Source organism: Balaenoptera ricei, chromosome 21 (genome assembly GCF_028023285.1).
Source record: "Balaenoptera ricei isolate mBalRic1 chromosome 21, mBalRic1.hap2, whole genome shotgun sequence".
NCBI lineage: Eukaryota > Metazoa > Chordata > Mammalia > Artiodactyla > Balaenopteridae > Balaenoptera > Balaenoptera ricei.
The window spans coordinates 33,989,736-34,010,784 of record NC_082659.1 but is presented as its reverse complement, the minus strand read 5'-3'; the positions used below and the strand labels follow the sequence as shown (position 1 = coordinate 34,010,784).

The following is a 21,049-nucleotide window of genomic DNA, read 5'->3' as shown; positions in this document are numbered from 1 at the left end:
TGGTAGAAACACTATTACTATCTTGCACTGGGAAAAAATAGAAAACTATTAAGACAGCTTTATTCCATAGGCCTGGCTGCCTTCTTGGATGATTTAATTAAGTGATTATTTGTTAAACACCTAGAATTTTTAAAGTATCCACTGTAGTGGATAAAGAAAAAACTTGACAGCAAGCTATATGTTTGTCAGAAACTGCCTTTTTATATACCTGCCATCGTACCTCTCTCTGTTTGCCCCTGGAGACATTTCTTGCCATTTAATCTTTACATTTCTCAGTATTGCAGAAGTTCAGGACTGGAAGAGTCAATCCCGTTGTTCTCTTTTCCTCATTTGTAAAATGGTAACCAAAAGCTCATCTCTCTTGCTACCTCACTGGGATGAGACAGAGTTGACTGTTTTAACAGATACAAAACTGTAGAATCACTCTCTTTATTTAGGGATTCCAATGCATTTAATCATTTTGGTGGGGAAGAGGTGACATTCTGATTGCTAGAGTTTGAACTAAGATGATGGAGAAGGGCAGAATTGGATGTGGTAGCCAAATGAATAGGTGGAGTTTAGTTAATTGCTTACATAATGATTTCAGAGGCCTTAAAGGCTCTCTTATGCCTAAAAATTAAACTTCTCTGTAATGCCTGAAAACTTCATTCCTTTCCAGCTGAAGGCTCTCTCTGTTAAAATGCAGAACAAACACCCTGTTTTATCAGTCATTTATACTTTTGTGGAAGTGTGTTTTAGATTCTTTCTTGGAATAGATTTTGATAGACAGAAGGATATTGGATACTGTGTGAAGAAGTAGAGAAGAAAGAAGCATAATGTTGTCCAAGACACCTTCAGACACACTGCCTGTTTTTCAGTTTTGCCAATGATTGGTGTGACACAAAAAATAGATTCTGGTTGACTAAGAAATTGACTGACAAATACTTTTTCTATAACTTAAAAAAGGAATTTCAAGCTTATAGAAATGTTAAAATAGTACAAAAAGTCCTATATACTCTTTATTTCCACTTGATAAGAGCCCCTACTTGCTCCATCATTGTCTTTCCCCAACTGGTCATTCATTATGCCTAGACTTTGCTTAGATTTGAGTTTCCAGCTGCTATCACTTCTCTTTTTTTTTTCCCCCCAAAGAACTTCCTTAGTATTTCTTTTACAGCAGATCTGCTGACGATAAAGCCTTTCAATTATCATTTACCTGAAAGTATTTCATTTATCTAAACATATTTGTAACAGCTAGTTTGAAGTCCTTGTCTGATAATTCAACATCTGGGTCATCTTGGAGTCAGTTTACATTGACTGTTTTTTCTCTTGATGGACCACATTGTCCCATTTCTTCTCTTGACTGTGGATCACATTTCCCTGCTCTTCTCATTCCTGTAATTTTTGATTGTATGTTGGGCATTGTGGATGATACAGTGTTAGAGACTCTAGATTCTTTTATCTTCCTCTGAAAAGTGTTGAGTTTTGTTCTAGCAGGTAATCACTTTGGCAGGATTCAAATTGTATCTCCAATGGTAGGCAACAGCTGAATACCCTGCTTAGTTCTTTCAGCCTTTCAGCTGTTTGTTTTCTGCCAGTCTCCTTAGGGTCTCTCATGTAGATTCATAATTCAGGGATCAGCCAAGGACTTGGCAGAATTTACATGTATATTTTGGGGTGCCCCCTTCTGGGGTTCACTTCTTTCTGTGATGTTCCCCTCACTTTTCAGCCTAGAAGCTCTGAACACTGCCCTGTTCCTCAAACCAATTTCACTGTAGCTTTCTCCTTGAGTTCTAGCTATTCTCAACGGATGGACTAAGAAATACCTTCAGGCAAAAAACCCATATAAACACAAATCTCAGCCAGTGCCATTCCTTCTTTCAAGCGTCATCTTCTTCCTGGTTTGTCTGCTTATGGTTTCCTTCAGATAGTTGTTTTTATGTTTTGTTCTGAACTCATTATCTGTAAGAGAGTTAGTCTGACACAATTATTCCTCCATTACCAGAAACAGAACCTACACTTTTTAAAAATATAAAAAATAAACATCAATTCTGTAAATTGTTGCCAGTAAATTAATTATTTCAGCAACTACCTACCAAGTATTTACTTTGGGCTAGTTACCGTTCTAGTACTGGGCGCTAGAAAGCATTTCAGACATAAGATTTATATTAGCTTGTAGTCAACTTAAATGGGCCTTTTTTTAAAACCTCAAGATAAAATGTTATTCAGAGACACTTGCAATCCCTTCCCCCCCAAATGAATATAATAAAGATACATTAACTTGTTATGTCATAAATACTTTACATTTATGTGGTGCATTTTTTTTTCAGATTTCTGAGGCCAAAGGCATTTGCAGTTGAGTTTAATAACATCAATATTGGTTGCAGTTAAAAAGCCCCAACTTTCTTCAGCTAGCTTGCAATTTGTCAAAATAGTTTTTTCATACAGCTCCCTGGGATGGAGCCACTCTTTCGTAACAGTGAGACCTCTGTCATTTCTTGATTTGGAAGAGAAGAAACTTTGGAACTAGAAACATCAAAAATAAAAGACGTGAACAGCACAGTGGTCCTTCAGTATCAAATTTGGTGCTGAACGGCTACCGATAACCCCAGACAGTGATTGGCTTCCCCTTTGACTTATCACCTTCCTACCTCGGGTGTGGAATGCTGCATAAATGGCTTTAGCTTTTCACTATATCTAAATAAAATAAAGGTCAGCATAGACTCCAGTGCTAAAGGTCGCTCGTTTATTTTGGGGCGAGAGGTCCAGGATAGAAGAAAGACGACCTGCTGCTGGAAGTTTCCATGTTCTTCCACCTCCTTGGTTCTTGGCTTAATTCCTCATCCCCACTCTTAAATCCTGTCAAGACCTGCCTCGCCCAAAGAGACTGATTGATAGGAGGCTGAAGAGGGACAAAAAGACAGGAGGGAAATGTTTCTTGCTTTGTAGTTTTGTGTGAGTCAGGCTCTGGATTTATTAGGGTGTCAAGTGGGAAATAGTTTAAGACTAAGCTCCAGTCCCTCTTCTATGAGCCTCACTATTTTGCATACAGGTTGGATATAAGCCAGGTGTCCCTTTTTACTTCCGGTTCTCCAGCACCTATTCCTATTCTGATTCTGTCTTTAGAATCAAATAGCCTATAGAGGATGACATATGGCTAGCACAGAGTTTGTCCTCCATACCTGTGTGTTGAATGAATCACCTGGCTCCCTGTAATATGCTTTGGTCCCTTCTCTCTCTCTTTTATTAATGTATTTATTTATTTATTTATTGGCTGTGTTGGGTCTTCGTTGCTGCGAGCGGGCTTTCTCTAGCTGTGGCGAGCAGGGGCTACTCTTCGTTGTGGTGCACGGGCTTCTCATTGCAGTGGCTTCTCTTGTTGCGGAGCACAGGCTCTAGGTGCGCGGGCTTCAGTAGTTGTGGCACATGGGCTTAGTTGCTCCGTGGCATGTGGGATCTTCCCGGACCAGGGCTCGAACCCGTGTCCCCTGCATTGGCAGGTGGATTCTTAACCACTGTGCCATCGGGGAAGCCCCCTTCTCTCTTTAATTATATTTTCTAAGATACATTTATTCTTTTTAAAAAGTTTTTATTTTATATTGGAGTATAGTTGATTTACAATGTTGTATTAGTTTCAGGAGTACAGCAAAGTGGTTCAGTTTTACATATACATATATCCATTCTTTTTCAGATTCTTTTCCCATATAGGTTACTACAGAATATTGAGTAGAGTTCCCTGTGCGATACACTAGGTCCTTGTTGGTTATCTATTTCATATATAGTAGTGTGTATATGTTAACCCCAAACTCCTAACTTATCCTTCCCCCACCCCTTTCCCCTTTGGTAACCGTAAGTTTGTTTTGTTAATAAGTTCACTTGTATCATTTTTTTAGATTGCACATATAAGTGATATATGAAATTTGTTGATTATTTTATATATAGTACTAAGATACATTTATTCTTAATATCTGAAATTATTTTTATTACCATTTTCTCTCTTATTTTTACTCAATACTTAAATATATTTCCGACGTTACAGCAGTTTCACCCTAAACTCTGCCTCTCGTTTTCTGATGATTCCTATCAGGAACTCCACCTGAAACGGTGTGGGGTCGTTAGCAAGCGTCTGTGCCCCTTGGAGCGGCGGGCTGGGCCCAGCTGTGCACCCAGGGAGGCTGCCCGTCCGTGCTTACCGCGGAGCGTCTCATGCAGTTAAAGAGAGAAAAGAGGAAACAGAGAACACAAGTGTTCCTGACCTGTTGATTAGTCATGCCTTTTTTCTTCCAAAGAAAATAGTTCCACTGAACCCTTGGTGGATTCGGGGTCAGAAGCAGGACAATCAACCGGTGTCCCTGTGAAGTGTGGCTGCAGGCATCCCCCGCTTTCCCAGCTCAGCTGTGGAAGCAGAGAGGAAACTTCAAAGGCGGACTTGCTGTTGATCCCGCTGGTGGAGGCGTGACTCCCATCAGCGGGCTTTAGAGAGGAAATGAGGAGGAATCTTCCTCTCTCACTTGCCAGAGTTCCACGCTCACCAAATGACCTGTCAGGTTTTAGTCGTGACTGTCTCTGTCTAGTGGATGCAAATAAAAAACCATCACAGTCCGTTTCGTTGTGACTGATATTTATTTAGGTACACTGTACAAATCAGCTGAGATAGCCAGTTTTCGTAATTCGTCCAGATTTGTGCCACACATCAGGGACAGCAGGTAAAGCGCTCCCGCTCCTGATTACGTGAGAGCAAAGCAAAGTTTAAGAAGATTGTCCCCTTGCTGCTCTGCTATCCCCAGGCCATAACTGTAACTGTTTACAATCCTTCAGTCCGAGTATTCATCCTACATACAGGCGGTGCGTTCAAACTCATCTGTGAGTTAAGAAAGAATTATTCCATTTGGTTAACAATTCACCTTGTACAATATATATATATATATATATATATATTTGAAAGATTTAAATTTTAAAAGTAAATGCAACTTCCCTGAAATGATTTTATTTGGTCTAAACCTTTTCATTTAAGATTTATATTCTTTACTTCATAATTATAAAGGAAAAAGCAATAATGCTTGAAATATTAACTCTAACTCTTAAAATTATAGTTTTGATTCAAAAACGAATTTATGGACAGTTGAACTTCCCTGCCACTATCTCCAACCGGCTTTTATTTAAATAAATATGAAAAATTGGGTGAAAACATTTCAATGTACAGTACAAAAATGGTACAAGATATGAGAGTCTGCAGGGAAGCTTATTATGCTAAAAAAAGCCTAAGAAACCATACAGTTACATTAAAGACTGATGGTCACATGACCCAAAAGCAAGCCGCTGACACCGGTCAGAGGTGCCCATATATGCCACAGTGTAGCCCCAGCACGGCCGAAAGAAGACTCTTCTGGTGGAAGAAACTCCTGGGAATACGATTAAGGGGAACAAACTCCAGTCACAGAAAACTTCTACAGTTAGCAGGGGGGCACGCATCACAATTTCACAACGCAGAAAAGACAGTTTACTGTGCAAATTCTGAAGTAGCAAAGACGGTTAATTCGGTTGGAGGTAACAACAGCCGTAAGAACACACGTTAGTCCGTTATCCATATTATATTTATCCCAGAACACAGTCGAAGAGGAAGTTATTCCAATGATTAGATTTTTATTTTTTAAGTTGGCAAAAAAGTTCCAAAGTGGCATCAGCTCCAGACTCTTGCTTCCAAAGATGTGTTTTTATTTCCTGATGGTATCCTGAAGGGATCAAAGTCTTCACAAGGTAAACTCACCGTCTCTGGTGATAGTCTATCTTCCTAGGTACATGCAGACTCTCTGTGTTCAGGCTTTTTGAGGAATTTCTAATTTGTGGAACAAATGATTTGGAGATGAGGTTTAAAAAAGTGAAACAAAACACACCAAAAAATTAGGGAAAAGTCACAAATAAAATGATTTTATGGAGACAGAAGTTTTAAAAAAATGCTGCTCGTGATTTAGCAGCGTTGAGGATACTGCAGTCTTGAACAACAATCATTTCTGCTGCTCATTTTCTGATATTTCATTCCAATGAGAGCTGTACACTGTCAGCTTGGCTCTGTGGCTGCTGATAATCATACTTTCTGGCTATTGAAAAACAAACAAAACAATAAGCAAGAAAAAAGGAGATACGATTAATAAAATCACAAAATAATTATGAGCTCACATCATTAAATCACAGTCATGATTCTCAGTAAAGAATTAGCTTAGAATTAAACAATTTTTTATTCATTAGAGGAAATTTATTATACTTCATGATCCTCTAATTTCTCAGCAGTGCTGATATCCATTTTAGGATGTTTATTATTATTGTTTTGTACATCAGGATTATTCAAAGCATTGAAATATAGGGTAAACACTAATTAAGCTACTAAACTTAAATTAACATTTTGTAATGTCCTTCTTTCTTATTCCTCATCTCCACCTCAAGGTAAGTTAATAATAATGCTTTTGTCCACATCATAAGGAATTTGACTATATTTTAAATGACAAGCCTAAGAGATTTACTGAATATTGTCATTAATATAAATTAGAAGAAAAAACAGACTTGCAATTCTCTGTTCTTTTTGTGCTTCTGAGAAATATTTATTGAAGGTCTTAACCTGAAACTAGAGAGTGTGCAGGGCTAAAGTCTTTTCAAATGTCATTCACTGCTTGGCTTTCAAACTTTCAGTCTCTTCATTAAGTTTTTACCAGCCAAGGAAGAAATACTATTTGTTTATATACGCAGGGTGGATCCAGATTATTGTGGCCGAAAGCTTTACAATTTTGGGAGTCCTCTTTAAGGAAAAGAATTTTGTTTGCTATTTCCTCTTGAACCTCCAGACTAAGTCAGGACTAGATATGCCATCAGCACTAAGAATGATGCAATGTGATGGGACTCTTTATTTTTATATCTTTATTTTTAAAATAAATTTATTTTATTTATTTATGGCTGCATTGGGTCTTCGTTGTTGGGTCTTAGTTGCTGGGCGCGGGCTTTCTCTAGTTGCGGCAAGCGGGGGCTACTCTTTGTTGCGATTCGTGGGCTTTTCACTGCAGTGGCTTCTCTTGTTGCAGCGCTTGGGCTCTAGGCACGCAGCTTCAGAAGTTGTGGCACACGGGCTCAGTAGTTGTGGCTCACGGGCTCTAGAGCGCAGGCTCAGTAGTTGTGGCGCATGGGCTTAGTTGCTCCACGGTATGTGGGATCTTCCTGGACCAGGGCTCGAACCCGTGTCCCCTGCATTGGCAGGCGGATTCTTAATCACTGTGTCACGAGGGAAGTCCCTGCGATGGGACTCTTTAAATGTGCAAATACTCACTATTTACAAGAACAATGGCTTCCAAAGATGTCCACATCCTAATCCCCATAATCTGTGAATATGTTACCTTCTGCGGCAGAAGGGACTTTAAAGATGTGTTTAAGGTAAGGACCTTGAGAAGGGGGATTACCCTGGATTACCTGGCCCAACCTGATCACAGGGGCCCTGAAAATCAGAGAACCTTTCCTGGCAGAGTTCAGAGAGAGAAGGAACTATATAAATGGAAGAATGATCAGAAAGATGCAGTGCTACTGGCTTTGAGGATGGGGAATGAAGCCACAAAGCAAGCAACATGGGTGGCTTCTAGAAGCTGGAAAAGGCAAAGAAACAGCTTCTCCTTTAGAGCATCCAGAAAGAAACAGAACTCTGCCGACACCTTGATTTTAGCCAGTGAATCTGCTGTAGAACTTTTAATCTCTAATTGTAAGATCTGTGCTGTGTTAAGCCACTGAATTTGTGGTAATACAGCAGCAACAGGAAACTAACATGCCTTACAAACACACGTGTTCTGATAAATTTCATTTTATGCCATTCTCATCAAAGAAGAAAAATAGCTGTACACTGGCTTTATAATTGTATATGCTATACTACTGAATATTTTTTGATAGGATCTAACTTCTGATTTTTGTTTGTTTGCTTTTTGTGTTTGGCTGTGCCGCCAGGCATGTGGGATCTTAGTTCCCTGACCAGGGATCGAACCTGGGCCTCTGCAGTGAAAACACCAAATCCTAACCACTAGGCCACCAGGGAACTCCCACAACCTTCTGTTTTGACTAGGCATCAATGAAAACCTAACTCTTTACTTATAATTTTCTATACAGAGCTTCTGGTTCCCTGTTTTTGTTTTTTAAATACTTAAATTTTCTTAAGGAAATTTTTTTTTGAGGTGAAATACAACAACATAAAACTTGCCATTTTAACAGTGTTTAAGTGTACAGTTCAGGGACATTAACTACATTCACACTGTTGTGCTGCCACCACCAGCACCCTTCTTTTGATCACCCCACACTGACCTCTGTCCTCATTACACAGTAACTCCCCACTCCTTCCTCTCCCACTGCTGGTGACGATTCTGCTTTCTGTCTCTGTGAATTTGCTACACAGAAGAGAAATCACACAATATTTGTTCTTTTGTGACTGGCTTCTTTCACTTCACAATAAAAATAATTACGAAGCATAATGTCTTCGAGGTGCATCTGTGTTGTAGCATGTGTCAGAATTTCCTTCCTCTTGGGACTTCCCTGGTGGCGCAGTGGTTAAGAATCCGCCTGCCAATGCAGGGGACATGGGTTCGAGCTCTGGTCTGGGAAGATCCCACATGCCGTGCAGCAACTAAGCCCGTGTGCCACAACTACTGAGCCTGTGCTCTAGAGCCCGTGAGCCACAACTACTGAGCCCACGTGCTGCAACTACTGAGCCTGTGCTCCACAACAAGAGAAGCCACTGCAATGAGAAGCCCATGCACCGCAACGAAGAGTAGCCCCCACTCACTGCAACTAGAGAAAGCCTGCGTGCAGCAAAGAAGACTCAGTGCAGCCAAAAAAAAAAAAAAAAAAAAGAATTTCCTTCCTCTTAAAGGCTGAATAACATCCTATGCACGTATATACCACATTCTGTGGATCCATCAGTCAAGGACACTTGGGTTGTTTCCATCTTTTGGCTACTGTGAATGCTGCTGCTCTGTTACATTCAGTTTTACTTCTTATTCTGAACTAGTAACACATGAATGCAAAAGGGACAACAGAGGAAACAGGGAAGGTGTACCTTCCTCCCACCTGATTAGTCCTGCAGCTCCTTTCCCCAAAGGAACTGCTGTTACTACTTCTCAGGATAAAATTTATGCTGAAGAAGTTTCTAGAGGTTCTACTTGTGTAAAAAATATATATATGGTTTCTCTACTTTTCACCTGAAATTCCACTCCACCCGAGACATATACCAGTAACATCTTGCTGATCACTCTTTTTTTTTTTTTTTTTAAATTTCTTTATTTATTTTTGCTGTGTTGGGTCTTCGTTTCTGTGCGAGGGCTTTCTCTAGTTGCGGCGAGCGGGGGCCACTCTTCATCGTGGTGCGCGGGCCTCTCACTATCGCGGCCTCTGTTGTTGCGGAGAACAGGCTCCAGACGCGCAGGCTCAGCAATTGTGGCTCACGGGCCCGGTTGCTCCGCGGCATGTGGGATCTTCCCAGACCAGGGCTCGAACCCATGTCCCCTGCGTTGGCAGGCAGATTCTCAACCACTGTGGCACCAGGGAAGCCCTGATCACTCTTTCTTGCTTCTTTTTATGTGTGCGCGCAAACACACAGACATCTTTCTTTTAAAAATATCCAGTCTTTTCCCTCGAGTCCCACAGTGGTCCCATCAAGGTAATGAATGTTAATAATCTGATGTGTATCTTTCCAAGCCTTCCTCCAGGCTTGTGTAATTATACAGAACATTTTTAGAAACAACCCAATCAAAAACTGGGCAGATGATCTAAATAGACATTTCTCCAAAGAAGACATACAGGCACGTGAAAAGATGCTCAACATTGTTATTTATTAGAGAAATGCAAATCAAAACTACAATGAGGTATCACCTCACACCGGTCAGAATGGCCATCATCAAAAAGTCTGTAAATAATAAATGCTGGAGAGGGTGCGGAGAAAAGGGAACCCTCCTACACTGTTGGTGTGTGTATATATATATATATATATATATATATATATATATATATATATATATATATATATATATACATACACACAATGAACTATTACTCAGCCATAAGAAAGAATGAAATAATGCCATTTGCAGCAACATGGATGGACCTAGAGATCATTGTACTAAGTGAAGTAAGTCAGAAAGAGAAAGACAAATATCATATGATATCACTTACATGTAGAATCTAAAAAAAAAAAAGATACAAATGAACTTACTTACAAAACAGAAATAGACCCACAGACATAGAGGACAGACCTGTGGCTGCCAAAGGGGAAAGGAGTTGGGGAGGAATGAATTGGGAGGTTGGGATTAACATATGCGTACTACTGTATATAAAGTGGATCACCAACGAGGACCTACTGTATAGCACGGGGAACCATACTCAATATTTTGTGGTGACCTATAGGGAAAAGAATCTGAAAAAGAACATATATATATATATATATAGCTGAATCACTGTGCTGTATACCTGAAACTAATACAACATTGTAAATCAACTATACTTCAGTAAAAAAAAATTCTATAGAACATTTTTATTACACGTAGATAGGGATGCTTTGGTCATTTGATTTTAAAGGAGCAGTACCCTAGAATACATATAATTACATCTTGCCTTTTCTCATTTAATGATACACCATGGAAACCACACCTCATTTTTTTAAATGGTGGCATCAAAGGCTGTGGCTTGGATGTACAATTCACCCTGGCTCCTTGCCCTTTAACCTTTGTTTCTTCTCCACCACTTCCTCACAGGGTTTAGTACCACAGGACATGTTAATAACCTCTGGCCTGGAAGCCGTTCCTATACTGCTATGGCTGCAGCACATAGTAATTTAATTGTAATAGAAGTGACTGCAAACTCTATAAACACAAAATTTCAAACCTAAACTAAAGTAGGTTCAACTCAACATCCCCTCAGCCAGATCCCCAAAATGCTCTTGGCCACCTCAACGCCACTGCACACGAGGGAAGTGCAAAGGAGGGAAATCAGAGAAGGATGAGACAGCAGCCTCACCGATTGTTAAGGCATCTAATTTCTGCCAAATTTTCAAAACGTGAAACACGTTGCTAGGGCTCTTCTCAGGGTCTTGGAAGGGTCCCAAATGAGTGAAGTGTCCTGAAACACTAACTTCATGCAAACCGGGTTTGCTGATACTGTGTTGAGCATCTAAAAAGGCCCTATGTTTTCATTACCAGCTATTTCTTTCTTAAAGTAAAAAAAAAATTTTTTTTAATTGAAGTATAGTTGATTTACAATGTTGTGTTAGTTTCTGGTGTACAGCAAAGTGATTCAGATATATATACATACATATATTCTTTTTCATATTCTTTTCCATTATGGTTTATTACAGGATATTGAATATAGTTCCCTGTGTCATTATCAGCTATTTCTGATAACCTTTGCCAATGAGACTCAACCCCAAAGTGTCTATTTTAAATATGCTTATGTATGTAATTAAGCACAGAATATACTTACAAATGGAGTACATTTCCAGTTGCTGTCTTAAACGAATTTTGCTTATTGTGTCATAAAAGTTGGGCTCTGACAGAGTGTCTGTTGGAGGTGGCACACTGAATATCCTCATAATTTTCCTTTTATTTCTAAAACACAAAACCAATGCAGAAAAGAGATTTGTATTCATAGCTGTAGGACTGTAACATTCACACGATCGTAGTAACCAGAAGCTGCATTAAAAGGACGTTAAGTGGCCATGAGTCCATCTTCTATTTTGTCCCCGTGAGATGCTTCTTGGGCTCAAGTATTCCTTCTTTCACTAGAAGTATGAAGCTGTCCGTGTACAGTCACAGGGTTATAAGAAAGAAAAGGCAGTAGCTGAACACCCCCACTTCATACAACAAAGTGTCTCCCCTCAATCCCCGCAAAAGAGCCCTGTTGTACGGAAAAATGCTCAGACAAAAAAAGTATGATTTTTTTTTCCCTCCCTCTCATGTCATGCAAATAAAGCTAAGTTATTGCGGGCAGAGAATAAACAGAATGTGAGCAGACCTTAATTTTGAAAAACAATGAATAAACGATTTCTTAAATAGAGTAGCATGGCCTTAGTGGGGTCATCTAGTTAAAATTAACAGCCTGTCTCTGCCTTTAAAACAGTGGGGTGGGGAGGAGACGGTGGCTATTTTTAGGGGAAGGCTGTTACCTGCCGGTGGCTCCCCCATGTTCTGAGGAGGCCTCCTCTCACCTCCCCCCCCCGCCCCACCCGCTCCCCCGAGGGTCCAGGTGGCCAGTGGGCCAGCGGCTCAGGGGTCTCAGGGTCGGGAAGGGCGAGCCTGCAGGTCCCGTGGCAAGTGTGGGTCTGAACTGTTCCCCGGGCCGAGCATCAATTATTCTTGGTTGATTAATTATCCTGAACCGTCTAATGCCTTTGACCTTGGCAGAGGACGCCACGAAGCACATGGCTACGGGCAGGAGCAGCTCAATCCAACTACTGCTGTTTTTCCTCTTCAAAGCACGCCCCTCACCGTGCATTTTTTTTAACTTGTACTTGAAGGAAAGGAGCCAGGGAGTGTGGAAAAGAACAGTTGAATTACGCTACAGCATCTGGAATCACAGCAAGAGATATTTATTGAGGATTTACACCATGTGGCACATCACGGACACAAAGGTTAAATAAAAGTCCTTGTTCTCAGGGGACTGAGTTTTGGGGGATGGACAGACAAGTAATTGGATCATACCAATATTATGCACAAGAAACAGAAGGGAGGGCTTGAAATTTGCGAAGACAGAATTGCTGAACACATAGGAGTTAAGAGTTTGTGCATTTCAGGGACATTGGCCCAAAATACATGCTCATCCAAGGGTGACAGTGAAGCTGGCTGAATGAGAAAACTGAGCTGTACCAGAAATGATAGAATAGGAGTATAGAGCAGCTGGTCTGGGTGCCAAGAGCTGCACTTAAATCCCCATCTCTCAGAGCAACTGGGTTTTCCAAGCCAAATCCTGGTGTCCAGTATGTGAGGGCTGACCCGACTAGACAGTGATTTCATAGCAGGAACAAAAATGCTGATGAAATTATTTTTGTGCATTTAACTTAGATCAAACAAACAAACCTGCAAAACTTATAAATGCCCAGGTTCTTATCAACCCTGAGACTCTAAAGCCTTTACCTCTTGGCATACACGAAGAGCCCAAAGCTGACAAGGATCACTACCAGGTACACGTTGGTGGCTTCATTCCAGGCCTCGTGAACGCTGTAATCGATGGAGCCCTCGTCGCCCATCACTCCGTAACCGCCAGGCATGGGACTGTAAGGCAGCAAAGAGGGCAGGGTTTCTTTCAGTTAGTGACGGTGTGACGGCTGGACAAGGGCTGGCAAACAGAGGGCCTGCTGGCCAGCTCCAGCCCCCTGCCTGTCTTTGTATGGCCCAGGAGCCAAGAATGGTTTTACATTTCTAAACGGATACATTTTAAACGGAGCATCTTCCATTTTTGCCTCACAGCCCTCAAAGCCTAAAATGTTTACCATCTGGCCCGTTAAGAAAATGTTGGCTAACCCTGGTCTAGATCACTAAGGCATGGAACACATTTTCCCCTATTTCTGACTTTGAAACACCACAGCTCCTACATAAAGGTTCAAACTCGGGATTAAAAAATCATATTTCTAAAAGGATATGGGTTGAAATGTCACTGCACGGTTTCCAAACTGTAACTATCACCCAGACGAAAGCAACTGAATACTTAAAACAGAGGTCCACACAACTGGCGCCAGCCAGGACCACGCTCTTCCACAGGCCCCTGACACACCTGGAAAACGAAAATGTCTGGAGCTTTATCTAGTTTTGGCCTCCTGGCCCACTGTGGAAGCTATGGGATAAAAAGTTACTTTTTGCTATTTACACAGCTGTGACTTCTATTCAAGGAAATGCATTCTTTGGACATTTCTTTGAACATTCCCACAGAAAATGAATGGTAACAGCAAGTGTATGAAGTAGCAAGGGACAGAGTACTGGTTTCTTATTTGCATTTGGGAAGTTCATTGAATTTTTCCTTAAAGAGAAAGTTCTGCTCTTGTGTTAAATCTAAACTAGGGAAGTCTAAGTAAAATGACCTAATATGTGAAAGAAATTCAGAAGTGTTGTTTTAGATACTCTATCAAAAGGAGAAAAACTGAACAAGTGACAGGTGATAACTGTACTGTAGTTTCTACTAAGATAGCCATTTTCTAATACCAAGAAAAAAAGTACCTGGAATGTCCATGAAATTGTTTTGTAATTTTTTCTAGACATCCTACAACAGTGATGGCATTGCAGAAATTCATCCACTGAAATATCTTGCAATCTGTCCTGTGAGCCTCCAAAATGTTTTTTTTTTTTAAAGGAGAGTGATGGTCTCTTTCTTTTTGTTAAATATTTATTTACTTATTTGGTTGCACTGGGTCTTACTTGCAGTAGGTGGGTTCCTTAGTTGCCTCTCCAGGGCTCCTTAGTTGCGGCTCGCTGGCTCCTTAGCTGTGGCATGCGAACTCTTAGTTGCAGCATGCATGTGGGATCTAGTTCTCTGACCGGGGATCGAACCCAGGCCCCCTGCACTGGGAGCACGGAGTCTTATCCACTGTGCCACCAGGGAAGTCCCCAAAATGTTCTTTAGTGTAGATTTGGCTCAGTAAGTTAATAAGTGTATATTAAGGGCAGAGTCTGTTTTCTTTCTTACAGTTTGCCTCTGCATAAAATGAATGAAATTTCCTTGGGGTCTGCTCCCAGGCCAGGTGGCATGTTGGTCCCGTTCTGACACCTGAAGTTTCTGTCAGACGTTTGCGGACAGACTGTATTAAAGTGAGTATCGTGAATGGCCATTTAACTTAAATTCTAGACACTGAGGGCAAGAGTCATTCCTCTGAAACATCTATTGGTGTCTGATGAGCATTAAGATTGGTCTTTTAGATCTCTCAGCCAAGATGGATTCCAGTGCGAAGGGCTCTGCGAGGTTGGTCGTCTCCACCGTCTTCTGGCCCCTCCCGAGTCCTGCTGGTTAGTTTTCCTCGGCAGCACCGTGTTCCGTGTCGGGACCTCCTGTTGTGAGACGCCTCAGCCCTACTGATGATCCACAATGGAGGCAGTTCAGGAACGGTACATGCTGGCTCTCGGACAGTCAGAAATTGCTTCAGCAGATCCAGTTCACAGAGCAAATATCTGGTCTCAGAAAGACTGATCCAAGCTTGGATGTTTCTGGTGACAAGGCAAGGTCCTGAGTTTCAAGTTCACCTTTCATGGTTGAGGAGACAATAAGGTTGTCAGAAGGGAAATCATGGAGGAGACCTTGGCTTCATCCATTGTGCAGAGCGAGAGCAGTGCCGAGGCTGTAGAAATGCCGTGGATATTCTGAGCTGTCAGTGGCATTTCCCAGGTACTGTTCCCTTGGTGCTGCTCCTTGAAAAGTGCAAAGGAATTATCATCTGTTTCGTGGCCTGTCCTAGCATTGTGAAAGGAAGCTGCTGCACCTGGCTCAGAGGATTTCGGACATGGTGTGAGAAGACGGGCGAAATTTAGGGATTCTCCAAGAAGCAGGAAGATTGAATCTCATCAGCAAACCCTCACAAGGCTGAAGTTGTCCTCTCTTCACTCTCCCGCTGCCTGAAACCTTAAGTCATTCTGCAGTGCCCTTTCAAATTGGGACCCGCCTCAGTCCATGTGGTATTTCTAATGAAAGCAGTGACTTCTGGGAGTCTACCTCATCCCATGCACCAATCCTCCCACTGGATCCTGGCCACTACCTCAAAATGAGGTGTCTCTAATTCTAGAGTGGAATCAGGAGGATCCAGATGCATTGCCACTTATAGCTGGTATAAATTACAGCCCACAAGCAGAGGTGTGCAAGAAATAGTACGAAAAATTTTTTTATGACTCCACGTAATTTGTATTTTAAGCCTTGATCCTGCTGGTGTCCTGTTTGGATTTCCGCCGTACCTATTTGGAAGTCATACAGGGCCAAGGTTTTGAGGGAGTGGGTGGAAGCATGATCATTGTTGACTGGAGCCCACAGTTGTAAGTGTAGATGCCCATCAGCTCGGGGGCCATGCCTCCTTTAGGTTTCGTGGCTCCTGTGCCATGCGTGGGACAGGTTGCCATGATTCTGCTTGTATGCACACTATAGCCATCTCCTTTTAGAATTTTTGCTCCATTTACCCCTCCAGCCACACTTGAGAGGCCTTTTCTCCTCCAGGATTTACAGACCTCTCTCTCTGACTTAATTAGCACATTTCAACACTCCAGTAGGGAAACAAGACAGTACCTAATTTCAAAAACCTGCTTCTGTTATGTTTCTGCTCAAGTATCCTCTCTTTTCCATGGAGTTTGCGATTTTAGAAATAAAAGCCAAGATGATCAGAATGCTATTTCTGCTATGCCCTGCCGGGCTCTTCCACTGGCCAGTGAACAAAGGGTCTGCTACCCAGTTGAACGCAGAAGGGAAAGGGTGAAATAAAGGAAGAAAAGGAAAAAAATGAACAGGAACAGATTAACATCTCAAAGTATCCTGCCACATTTGAAAGATGTGAGAGTTGAATTCATGGGAAAGGTTCTGCTGGGAAAAAGGAGTTGTTCTTGAAAATGGGGTCTGTGCTGTTGCAGAGACTGTTGAACCTAGGTCCACGGAATGCTCTGATGTCATCATTGAGGTCAGAGAATTCTGCTGTAGGCCTGGCAACCTTTGAAACTTAACAGCCCTGGTGAGCACTAAGCAGTACTGCTGGTTCACTAAGTGGTCCAAGTTCTTCAGCCATTTAGGAGACTTGACTATTTTTATTTGTATTGAATCATTTCAACGGATTTCCCAAAAGCCAAGAAGGGCCAACCTGTGGGGAAGAGGAGTAGTTGGACGTGAGGCATCTTCTAAGGGAATCTTCCAGTTGGTACGATGAGACGGCGACAAAAGAGGAAACATCTGGAAAGTGAAGAGTCCCAGGAAACTGCCGAGAAGGGAGGAGGAATCTCGAAGTCACAAGAGGATCCCCCTCAGCTTGGATCCCCTGTGGTGGCCCAAGGCTGCAGCCCAGGGGCAGGGGAGGTCTCCTCTGCCTCTGAATACTTCTGTGCTTCTTCTCCACGCAAGCTCATCCGCGGTGGAATCTGGAGATTACATCGAGACACTCCCCGGCCTAGAGCACCCCTAGCCCGGGTTCAGGAACAAGGGGAGACCGCTCCCCCACCACAGTGTGTCGCCTTCTCATCCCCTTCATTCAGTAAGACCTCTCTGTATACAAACAAAGAGGAAAGAGGCATGAAAATATACTACATGCGGGTGAAAACGATCAAGGGTGTAGCTGTCTCCTGGGACACAGAGAAACCCTTGGGGTTGCTAGAAAAGCGGCTGAGGATAGAAGAAGTGACCCTTCCTGAGGATGTGCGGGTAGGTACTCCCTGCTCTGATGTGTCCACCAGGAACCTCCTGTCTGACAGTGAGCCCACTGGGGAGGAGAAAGAGTGTGAGGAAAGGGCAGAGCCATACAGCCCATCAGGGTCAGCTGCAGTCCAGGAGAGAGCCAGGGCCAAGACACCGGACTGGCTGGTGACCATGGAGGCCGGCTTCAGGTGCATGGCCTGCTGCCGGGTGTTCCCCACCTTGGAGATCCTCCGGCAGCACGTGCGGTACGGCGTCCAGGAGGGCTTCAGCTGCCATGTCTTTCATCTCACCATGGCCCAGCTGATGGGCAATGTGGAATCCGAGAGCACCACCGAGGAGGAGGTGGAGGAGGAGAAGAGGAGGAGGAGAAGCAAGGAGCAAAGGAGAATGAGGAGGAGCAGCCCACGGGGGAAGACCTCAGCCCGAGGAGACCGTGGAGCCAATGTCCAGGCTGCGTGTTTCATTCTCCGAAGGACAGGAACAACTGAGATTCATGGGACAAGATCCTAGAAGACGGTGTGGCCTTCTGTTGGAAGAGGGAGAAGAAAGGACCCTCGGGATAGTAGTAGCAGACAGAGTGCCAGTGGTCTGAAGGAGGATGAAGGGCCCAGCACTCAGTCTAACATCATATGACAGTATAAATATCATAGGCAATAAAGGGCATTTTCCAAAAAAAAAAAAAAAAAAAGATTGGTCTTTTAAAAATTAGCCAGAGAATAATAAAAACAGAACTTAAAACTTTATAGATGCAAGATCTAAATATTATTAAATCATTAAACATACCCAATTCCTAGATATTAAAGATTGGCTATGGATTTTTTTTAAGAGAGTGGGAGGCACAGGGGGATTTGGCATTATTCAGAGTTTCAATTCTTATTCCTTAAAATTGAACTCCAGAGTTTCTCTGGATGTAACATTATTCATAGTAAGTAATCAGCCTACTTTTGGAACATCAGAGACTATAATTGTCTTTACGATTTATGGAATCTAGAATTTTTTTCTAGATTTTCGTTGGTGCCAAAACATAAAATAACGATGACTGTTTTTGGCCATAAGAGATGACTTCAGAGGTCTGATCTGAGGTGCTGCGGAAGGGCCGGCACGGCCATGCAGTGACGGTGGCAGGTTTCAGGATTGGGAGTTACTAACAAATTGGAGAAGAAAAGGGGAGCAGACTTAACAATGGCTACTGAAACATTTTGCAGGTGCCCTTTATCTGACACACTATGAAAGTGTTTCCTACCTGTCTTCTAACACCTGACTGGATCTGAGCCAGGTGAATTTCTTGCTTCTGTGTTCCACAAAATTCTGTTCATGTGCCACTCAATAAATGGTGTATTCCTACAGAGCTGTCTTCCTCCTCCTACAAATATGCCAGTTTTTCATTATACTTAGAGAAGGACTCTGAAATTCTGCTGACCAAGAATGGTGAAATCTTACTGTGAATTATACAACTTGATTGGTACGCAATGACACTACTGTTCTGGGGACACGCACTTGAGTTATTTTTAGTAGTATAGTTGTGAAAGACTTGTACCGAGGGTAGGCCTTTCCTGCCTGGTCCTCCATCATGACCAATGGCATGCCTTTGTAAGACTGCCAGGAATAAGGAATGGTCCTGTACAAAGCCACAGTACAGACCACGGCTCCCATGTGGCCTGAACTATGACCGGTGCCCTCCCAGCTCACCAGTCTAACCAAGTGTACACACGCACACCTGCTGAGCGGCTACTGCACACCTCACAGCCTCCCTCTAAGTGTAAAGCACCCAGGGGCGTTACAGTGGTTCCTTCCTGGCAAGTTAATGGATGTTTCAGCAAGACCATCATGTGCTTGGATTGTCATTCAGGGCTTTTCTGAGAAAACTGCACCTTTTCCACATATTTTTCCTGTAAATTAGTGCTTGAACTATTTCAGTAAGGAGTTGCTAGGATGAGCTGCACGTAACTATCCAGAGATAAAGTTGGCAAAATGTGACAACTGGGGCTTGATTTCAGTTTGACAAACTTTTAAGTAGAGAACGAGTACTCTTCCTGGGATCAAGCGGCTGTATCATTTAGTTTTAAAATTTTTTCCGTATTTGGGGTTCCCGATGCCATGTCTAGGTGGTTCAGTTTTGAGGATCACTTGTCATCATGTCTTGAATGTTATCCATTTCGTCTCCCACTTAGAGCTTTGCTATTTTGAAACAAGTTCAGATTGGAGTCACTCATACAGGTCTACGAGCTCCTTACAACACAACCCATCGCATCAATATGGTTTTCCCTCAGTCTTCTGAAACGCTAAAGGCTTGGGTTGCTGAAGCGGGAGGGTACAAGGTCACAGGCCTTCAACCACCAAGACGAAGGCAATTAACACCTGAGGGGCCTGTGCTGGGCAGTCGACATATGCATTTCATTGTCACCATCACCCTGCTGGGAGGCACGAAAGCTCCACCCGGCAGACGACGCGGGGTGGGGGGCTGGGTACACAACTCGCCCAAAACCACCCAGGCTAGCGAGTCGCACGCTGGACTCCCAAACGTGGGCGCTTCCGGCCCTGCCCAGACTCGTGAGACCTGCCAGTCACGGAAAGAGGAGCAGTCTAGCGGGCAAACAATGTAACCCCCACCCCGGCAAGCGGCGGGGGCCGGAGCCGCCAGGGTTCGGCCTCCGCGGGCTGCGCGCGGTGCGATCCTGAAGCGCGCCCGCTCCACCCCCCCATCCCCCTCATCCCCCCATCTCCCTCATCCCCCCATCTCCCCCATCCCCCCATCCCCCCATCCTCCCATCCCGGGTGCCCTGCGCTGCGCAGGCGGCAGCTTCCGCCTTTCGATCCGCGATTCTGGAGCTGCGGGCCTCACTGTTCCCTCCGGCCTGGGGCGCGGCGGCAGAGGAGCTGGGACGGCCGGGCGCGGGGCTGGGGGCGCCCTCGGGCTCCCTCCCCTCCCTCTCACCCTCCCCGCGCATGGAGGGGCGGGGCGGGGCGGGGCCACTCACGCCGCTCGCTCTGCAGGCGGCAGGCAGCCCGGCTGCTCCGCTCGGCGCTCTTTCCCCCGCAGTCGCGGCTGGACGCGCGGAGCCGGTTACCGCACGGACCGGACGACCTCTGCTTCGTCATTTCCTGCCGGCCCGGCGGCTTCCGGATGGAACGAGGAGCCAGGTCTTTCCCCCCCCCCGCCCCCCTCTCAGTGTGGGAACCGGAGGGAGGCCGCGACGGCTCCGGTGCCGCCCCCCGGGCGCGTGAGTGCAGCCCAGCTCCCTTCCCCGGCCTCGCGGCGCGGCGTTGGCCCCGCCCCCGGCCCCTCCCCGCGACCCCGGGCAGCGACCCCGGCGGTGGGTCCGGCCGCCCCCTCCTGGAGTCCACGTGGGTTTAGCCGCGCCGCGTCCGAGCGCGCGGGGAGAGGGGACGGGTCTTTCCGAGAGCGCGAGCAGCTTCCAGCCCCACCTCGGCGCGCCCGGGCGCCGTCTCGGCGTGGGAGGTGGGAGTGTGCATTGGCCCCGGGTCGAGATTAAGCTGGAAACGCGAAGATTTTCCTTTTTCGTAATGAGGGCATAGGGTTATTTTTAATATTTGCTTAGGAAAGCACGTGCTCTCACTGGCTTTGCATTTTCCCTGTCATAATAAATGATGCGTGGCCGAGGCTATTGAAGTGTTCTAAAAACTGGATGTGCCCAGGATGCTGTCTGTAGTCTTGTCAGTTTAAGTGCCTTTTGGATAT

The 21,049-nt window shown here is 44.0% G+C and overlaps 2 protein-coding genes and 1 pseudogene across 9 annotated transcripts in view; 2 read left to right on the top strand and 1 right to left on the bottom strand.

The window, feature by feature from the left end:
* Positions 1-4,583: 4,583 nt before the first annotated feature.
* SMIM19 (small integral membrane protein 19) lies at positions 4,584-20,564 on the bottom strand. Of its 3 annotated transcripts, none has more exons than XM_059909605.1 (5): positions 20,328-20,564; positions 13,119-13,256; positions 11,470-11,594; positions 8,305-8,387; positions 4,584-6,077 (listed from the first exon to the last, which is right to left on the bottom strand). In XM_059909605.1, exons 2-5 carry the CDS (start codon positions 13,250-13,252, stop codon positions 5,985-5,987), a joined length of 435 nt encoding a protein of 144 aa, XP_059765588.1. In that variant the 5' UTR covers positions 13,253-13,256; positions 20,328-20,564; the 3' UTR covers positions 4,584-5,984. The 3 variants fall into 3 exon arrangements, with proteins under 3 accessions (XP_059765588.1, XP_059765587.1, XP_059765589.1); XM_059909604.1 differs by lacking the exon at positions 20,328-20,564 and adding an exon at positions 14,196-18,039; XM_059909606.1 differs by lacking the exons at positions 8,305-8,387; positions 20,328-20,564 and adding an exon at positions 14,196-18,026.
* LOC132356651 (protein FAM170A-like) lies at positions 16,680-18,025 on the top strand (annotated as a pseudogene).
* SLC20A2 (solute carrier family 20 member 2) overlaps positions 20,338-21,049 on the top strand; it is a 106,681-nt gene continuing 105,969 nt past the window's right edge. For 4 of the 6 annotated variants that reach the window (XM_059909592.1, XM_059909597.1, XM_059909591.1 and 1 more), the window contains exon 1: positions 20,338-20,490. The gene's annotated coding sequence lies outside the window, so the exon portion shown is untranslated. The other 2 variants (XM_059909594.1, XM_059909600.1) reach the window with 2 other exon arrangements.

Excerpts from the sequence above, each read along its gene's own strand:
- SMIM19 (XM_059909604.1), bottom strand. The coding sequence starts at position 14,269 with ATGAATTTCTGCAATGCCATCACTGTTGTAGGATGTCTAGAAAAAATT. Across the intron at positions 13,257-14,195 it reads CAATTTCATGGACATTCCAG|TCCCATGCCTGGCGGTTACG; the intron begins GTACTTTTTTTC and ends GCTGCCTTACAG. Across the intron at positions 8,388-11,469 it reads ACTGGAAATGTACTCCATTT|CAAATTCACAGAGACAGAAA; the intron begins GTAAGTATATTC and ends TCTTCTGTGTAG.